The 6,995-nt window shown below is 39.1% G+C and overlaps 1 protein-coding gene across 1 annotated transcript; it reads right to left on the bottom strand.

Moving 5' to 3' along the window:
• Nucleotides 1-2,359: 2,359 nt before the first annotated feature.
• On the bottom strand, nucleotides 2,360-4,110 carry LOC140824609 (clavaminate synthase-like protein At3g21360). Its single transcript, XM_073186177.1, has 3 exons — nucleotides 3,610-4,110; nucleotides 2,958-3,211; nucleotides 2,360-2,856 (listed from the first exon to the last, which is right to left on the bottom strand). The coding sequence occupies exons 1-3, from the start codon at nucleotides 3,967-3,969 to the stop codon at nucleotides 2,496-2,498; spliced, it is 975 nt and encodes a 324-aa protein (XP_073042278.1). The 5' UTR covers nucleotides 3,970-4,110; the 3' UTR covers nucleotides 2,360-2,495.
• Between the last annotated feature and the right edge of the window lie 2,885 nt (nucleotides 4,111-6,995).

The following is a 6,995-nucleotide window of genomic DNA, read 5'->3' as shown; positions in this document are numbered from 1 at the left end:
CATGTCCCAAATAATTATTTAAACTTACATGAATCTTCTCATATTTTTATTTCGCTAAAATCTAAGACTTTTAAATTAATCTTGAAATATAACATATTAAGACGTTTTAATCCTGAATTAAATCAAACCTTAATATGAAATTCTCAAATTAATAACTTAGACTTTTAATAATTATTTGAGCTTAAATATAATTTTTCATAATTTTATTAAGCTTAAATCTATTTGTTTTAATTAATTCTTTAATTAATATTTCGTGAGGCGATTAAATCCCGAATAAATCCAAAACTCATTATTTTGATCTCAAATTTTAAACATAATATTTTTTATTATTTATTCTATCCTTCCAAATCATGAGCCACACCCGTGGCCCCATGGTTTCAATTTTAGTTCTTAATAATTCGAAATTGACCCTTGTAAGGACACACCGAGCCAACTCCTTATTTACACGAGCCACCTCGAGCCAAACACTAGCGAACCCACCTAGGCACCCTACTGACCAAGCTTAGCCCAAAGAACCAGCCCCTAGCTCGCTCAAACCCTGTTGGAACTTGACCCAAATTCTACATGTGTTGTGCGTGTGTATCCTAGGGACCTTAGGACTCCTATCTAGACTAGGACCCTCCAGCCCTGAACCACTTGACCCCTCATGACCCTAAACTTCCCTACCACGCCCAGACCCAGCCCAGACCAGCCTAGCCCATGGAACCCAGCAGCGACCCACCTGAATACAGAAGCACCACCTGCGCACATGTTGCCTCCATATTGCCTCCCTCATGTTTCTGTGTTTGGCTCGAGCCACGTCGAGCCACCCTGCACCAAATCATGACCAGCCCCTCTAGGAACCCTCCTGAACCCTTAGAACCCATAGGACTCGAGCCTCAGTTGAAAACCGAAGCCATACATCCCAGCAACCCAAACTGGCCGAGAACTCCTACTTGGCATGGGCTCTTATTTCCTAGCTTAACCACTTACCCAACGAGCCAGCCCTTGAACCAGCTCCTAAGGCCACCAACCTAGGACCCTAATGACTCGACCTATCCCAGCCCAAAGCCCCTAGGCCGAGCCATCTCTTCGCTGCGCCAGCTATAGTACCTGCGCTACTCCTTGATATAACTCTCGGGTAGGAGTCCTAGTTTGCTAGGACTCCTCCCGGCCCTCTTAACTCGGGTCCTAGCACTACTCTTTTCCCTTCACGGACCCTAGCCAAGCCCTGGTCCCAACCAAAGCCAAGCCAAGCACCCAAGTCCATAACTCGTGCCCCTCAAACACCATGCTACCCGATGGCATCCAGCTTGTTCTTATTCATGTTGCAGCTATTTGTGTGTGTGTGTGTGTGTAGGACCCGAATCTTGTATAAAACCAACCCCTTTCAATTCACAATCATGGCAGCTCCTTAGGTACATGAAATTCATGATTTTTGGATCAAAACCCATATTTTAAAAATCACCCTAGATGCATGTACGAAAATATGTCAAGGTGATCTTGTTTTTCATGCAATTTCAAACATAAATATATAATATGATGTGATGATGAGTAAAGCAATAATATGGTGTGCCTTTACGTATTTTACGCATGAATAAACATTGACGATTGCGAAGAACAACGAGGAAGACCTTGGCTTGATTTTTCTTTGAAATATTCGAAACTTCTCTTGAATAATATTGTGTGTGCCGTTTATTGTGTTTGAGAGAAGTGTTTGGTGTGTGATAGGAAAAGTGGGCGTGGGTAATAAGGTTATGGGGTGGGTTTTTGTATATGAAATAATTAATTAAACACTAATCAAGTTTAGGCTCAGTAGGAAAGTTAATTAGGCCCATTAGTGCTCAATTAAAATATTAAAAATCATTTTGAATGTAAAAGTTTGTGAATTTATTAGCCGGGTTGTCAACCCGTTTGTATTTTTTTAAAAATCAACACTGATAAAAATTACATCCCAGCGTATAAAATCACTTCAAAACCCCTTATTTTCAAAAATAAGAAAAAAAATCACCCTTAATTTAAATAACTAAAAACAATTAACCAATAAAAACATTTTCTATTTTTCAGCCATCGGTCTCCGTTCCTCGATTGCAACTCAAATAACTTTAAAAATACATTTTAATGCAACCATGTAGCAAAGTATATTTTAATCATGTAAATATGCACAACATAATTAATTCATGTATTTAAAACATTTAATTAAAATACAAGAGAATTTAATAGTTGCATGCATATGGTTCGCGTGGACCTTCAAATTTTCGATTTTCGGAGCGTTACATCTTCTGATACAATGACATTCTACACCCACAAGGAAAAAAAGATGCAACGTTTGGATTGGTGACGGGATTTATAACATCGTCACCGGTCCATTAATAATATATGCATAAAATATGAGATGGATATCATTTGGTTACATAAAACATAGATGCCATTAGCCCATTTACTAAAACAAATATTGCATATTCTTCTTTTATTCCATGCCCAAATATACAAAATAAAAGCTACGGGCAATTTTCTCACCTGCAAAGTGAAGCTAATATCCGGCGCGGAGGGAGAAAAGGTCTTCTAGAGTGAAGAACAGCCAGATTATCTATCAGTAGTACGTCGCCTTTCTGCCATGGGATCGCAATGCTTTCTTCTTCTAGGATATGCAAACAGTCGTAAATTATATGACCTGGCAAAGGCGTACCATCACCAAAAACAACTGCCTTTTTGGGATCATTTCGCACATCTTCCCAACCGGTATAAGCAGCCACCATACTGTTAAACCAAATCTTACGGTCCCTTGTTTCGTCAAATTTGATAGCCGGGATTGGTCCCATTACAGTTTTGACTCCGTCCTCTGTCCATTCCAGTTTCATGTTCAGCTTAGCAGCCCTGTAAAAAATGGTGAAATTTCACTATAACATGAAGTCCGCTACTCGAAAGCAACTCTGGATCGCACCATTGCTATATAACTTTAATTTGAAAGCACAAACCTTTCCTCCGCCACAATCTTATCTTTGGTCAAGAATGTAGATTTCCATCCACGGCCGATTGGGGATGAGGGATCGTCATCTTCTCCCAAGATTCGGGTATAAATCACTCCGTGCTTCTCTAGTTTTTCAACAAAATCCGGGTACTTTTCATTCATCCTCTCGTATATAACATGACTGAGAACAATAGGAGTTTCTCCCCCATTTGCAGGTTCTATCTCACAGAAGAAAAACAACTTGGACGGGTACTCTGGAACCTAACCAGTACATAGGAAAATTTAAAACATGAACCCTTGACAAATAAAATAACCCATGAATCTTCGTTAAATGCTATTTACCCCCAAAAACTCTTCAAATTTAATCATTAATTTTGCCCATATTGAGTGTGAATCATTATAATTCAGATATTGGATCAATTTCAGATTTGCTCCTAAAAAATATATAGCTATATCAATTATGCGGCGTCCTGATTTACTACAAAAGAATCAGATAAAAATAATTAATGTTATACGATTTATATAAATTAATTAGTTCCAATAACATCAAATTATTTTAAAATAACAAACTTAAATTTATTTTTCCAAAAAAAATAATTATACTCGAATACAATTAAATTGAATTCCAAGATTAATCAAGCTCCAGAAAATCAATTGACCTGTGCCATTTCATGATGGAATGGGATTTTCTGATCGGGCGGAGACTCGTTCGCCGTGAAAACCCGACCAACGACGTTAGTCCTCGGAGCAGCGCCGCCTACATACGGAAGCTCCTCGTACCCGAACGCCTCGACGAAGTCGTTGAAGTCCGAAGCCGTGGATAGGTAATCAAACCCCCTAAACAGAACAGCCCCGTGCCTGTGTAGAAGGGAGTTCAGCCACGGCTTCTGCTCTTTGACGGCCGACGGATCATGGGATTCCGGTGCGGTGGGGATCAACGCGGCCGGAAAGACAACCCCGCCGTGGGTTCTCTGTTGGGGAATCTCGATTTCTTTGAAGAAACCTGAATTTACAGGCATTTTAATGGGGCCAGAGTAACAAAAAGCAAATATTATGTTGTCAAAACATGCGTCCTCGAAGTTTTATCTTTCTTGTTTCCTTTGTATTTGGAAGTGAAGGCTGCTATATTCATTGGAAACCTCATTCAGGGCGTGTATCCACTCGAGGTTTTGTGGATATTTTTCATGGGATATTTGGAAAATTGATTTTCCTTGCGTGGAAAAGTAAAAATTTATGGTGAAAAGTAAAATTTTAAACTCTCAAAATTTATCAAACTACACACTTTATAATATTTTCATCTCTACTCAATTGTGAATTTCTTCACAAATGGTGAGGCTATTTATAAAATTTCCTTACAAATAATCCAAAAATAAAATACATCATTATCTACATCATCACACATTAATTTTCAATATTTACAACTTTTATTTTCAACATTCAAATATTCAACATTCAAATATTCAATATACACATTTTAAATATTATTTTTCAACACTCCCCTTGTGATGATGATCATAATGATTGTATTCATTACGCGTTTTTATACTGTCTCGTTAAAAACCTTACTAAAAAAACTCATTGGGATAAAAACCATAGTAAGGGAAAAAGAGTGCAGTAACGTAAACCCCCCCTCATGTTGACATGAACAATTCTTCACAAATTTAGTAGATTGCGCATCCCAATATTATATATGTGCTTTCTGAATATTGTCGTAGGAAGTGCCTTTGTGAAGAGATCTGATGAGTTTTCACTTGATTGAATGTGACGAACATCAATACATTTATTCTTCTCAAGCTCCTTGGTGAATGCGAAGAACTTAGGAGGAATATGTTTAGTTCTGTCGTTTTTTATGTATCCTTCTTTCATTTGAGCAACACATGCAGCATTATCTTCATATAATATCACAGGCTTCTCGTCGAATAATAATCCACATGAGATTTGGATATGTTGGCTCATTGATTTTAACCACACACATTCACGGCTTGCTTCATGTAGTGCAATAATCTCGGCATGATTTGATGAAGTTGTTACGAGCGTTTGTTTCTTCATAATCAATTCCAGGCCTTTGAGAAAAACCTTGTGCAACAAGTCGAGCTTTATATCTTACTATTTCATTTTTCTCATTTCGCTTTCGAATAAAAACCCATTTGTATCCAACAGGTTTTACACATTCAGGTGTAAGGACTATAGGTCCAAAAACATTATGTTTATTTAGCGAATCCAATTCAACCTGGATGGCTTCTTTCCATTTTATCCAATCCTGTCTGTAACGAACCGTATTCTACACTACTTAAAATTTGCGGAAGAATTAAAAATTTTCTTAAATAAAAACATTCATACGGTCGTCACTCAACATTCATAAAAATAAATCTCACCATCATCCGTCACCAATAAAATTTTGCTAAAGTAAACTGTCTCAAAACGTCTCACGTTCAAATCAAAACATCAGAGTATTTTAAAAATTTGCATAAACATAAACTTGCGGTCCTCGGGTTTAGCCTGCCACTCAGCCCAAGCCTGCCCCTTGGTCATCACCTCCTGCCTCCTCAACATAGTCACCTGCATCGATCAAGTCTAGTGAGTCTAAAGACTCAACACGTATAAACTGGAATAACGAGTACTACATAATAAGGTCGCATGCAACTTTAAAATAGGACATACATAATTTGAAACTTGAACTTGCGCATTAAAACTTGAACATACGTACATACATACTTCGACGTGCCATAACTTAAACTTTCATAAACATACTGCATACGTAAACATACATAACTTCATCATTTTGCGTAGAGGATGTTTCAAAGCAAGTGACCCATAACGTAAAAGAGCCTGATCAGACTATACCACAGTACTGGGCTGACAGGGACGTATCCGCTGCCGCATACATAAGATCTCTGTTCATAATTTAACAGGCCAGTTGATCCACGTTCATAATTTAACGCTTCACAACCACGATCTAACCCGTTCATAATTTAACGGGCGGATTGGTCCCCGTTCATAATTTAACGCTTTCCAATCCTAACATAATTTGGTCACAAGACATTTAGCATACCTCAAAAACTAAAAAAAATGTTTCCTTGCACGTCAACATACTTACTTGGCGTTGAGGGATTCGTTGGACTTCGACTGGGGCCGTTGCTGCAACTTACTAACGTGAATTTCATACTTAACTTGCATTGCTTAGACATAGAAAACACATGCTTACCCTCAAGCTCAATCATACCTTAGGACCTTCTACGATTTGCCACGACACGCCCTTAATAATCCTTGCACTAACCCATAACATCAAACTTAAAATGAACTTACAAATATTTCCCAAAACAAGGGTACACGGACCCCGTGTTTGGGTCCGGGAGAGGGTCCGTGTACATACTGCCTAGAGTGTGTCGGGAAACGGAAGGGGCACGGACCCCGTGCTCGGGTCCGGATGGAGGTCCGTGTAGACTCTGGAAGAAGACATTGAAAGGAAGCAAAGGCACGGACCCCGTGTCAGGGTCCGGGTAAGGGTCCGTGTAGATACTGGAAAAAAAACACTAAGTGAAACCCAAAGGCACGGACCCCGTGCCCTCATCCGTGTAGGGGTCCGTGTAGATACTGGAAAAAGACGCCGAGAAGACAACAAAGGCACGGACCCCGTGTCAGGGTCCGTGTAAAGGTCCGTGCACCCACTGTAATCGCGAACTTGCGAAAATTCTGAACACCTAATATTCATCCTTCTAGACTCGGTTATACGGACCATGCACCGACACCTCGAGACTCATCCTAGCATACCGCAACATAAAACCCAAATTTTACAAACGTTTCAAGACAACAGTGTTCGCTCTACGACACACACGACCCAAAATATGGCAATTGACATCAAACTGTTTCCTACGACTTCTAGTTAGCTCGAGTGCCTATCGACATGAAACGTAACCTCAAAAAAACACTCTTAACATCATTACTAACATACCCGTACGCAGCAACAATCGCCCGTCGATTTCCAACGAAGCCTGCAACTTAAAACTTCAAGAAACGTATCAATAACATAATTTTCTGAAAATTT

The sequence above is a fragment of the Primulina eburnea genome, chromosome 2 (genome assembly GCF_022965805.1).
Source record: "Primulina eburnea isolate SZY01 chromosome 2, ASM2296580v1, whole genome shotgun sequence".
NCBI classification, from domain to species: domain Eukaryota; kingdom Viridiplantae; phylum Streptophyta; class Magnoliopsida; order Lamiales; family Gesneriaceae; genus Primulina; species Primulina eburnea.
The sequence above is the reverse complement of the archived record's forward strand: the minus strand, read 5'-3'. Positions and strand labels throughout refer to the sequence as shown.

Bases quoted from the DNA above. Each gene is read 5' to 3' on its own strand.
- LOC140824609 (XM_073186177.1), bottom strand. From the start codon at position 3,969: ATGCCTGTAAATTCAGGTTTCTTCAAAGAAATCGAGATTCCCCAACAG. The intron at 3,212-3,609 runs GTCAATTGATTT...TGTACTGGTTAG, and splicing joins TCCATCATGAAATGGCACAG to GTTCCAGAGTACCCGTCCAA. The intron at 2,857-2,957 runs GTTTGTGCTTTC...CATTTTTTACAG, and splicing joins AAGATTGTGGCGGAGGAAAG to GGCTGCTAAGCTGAACATGA.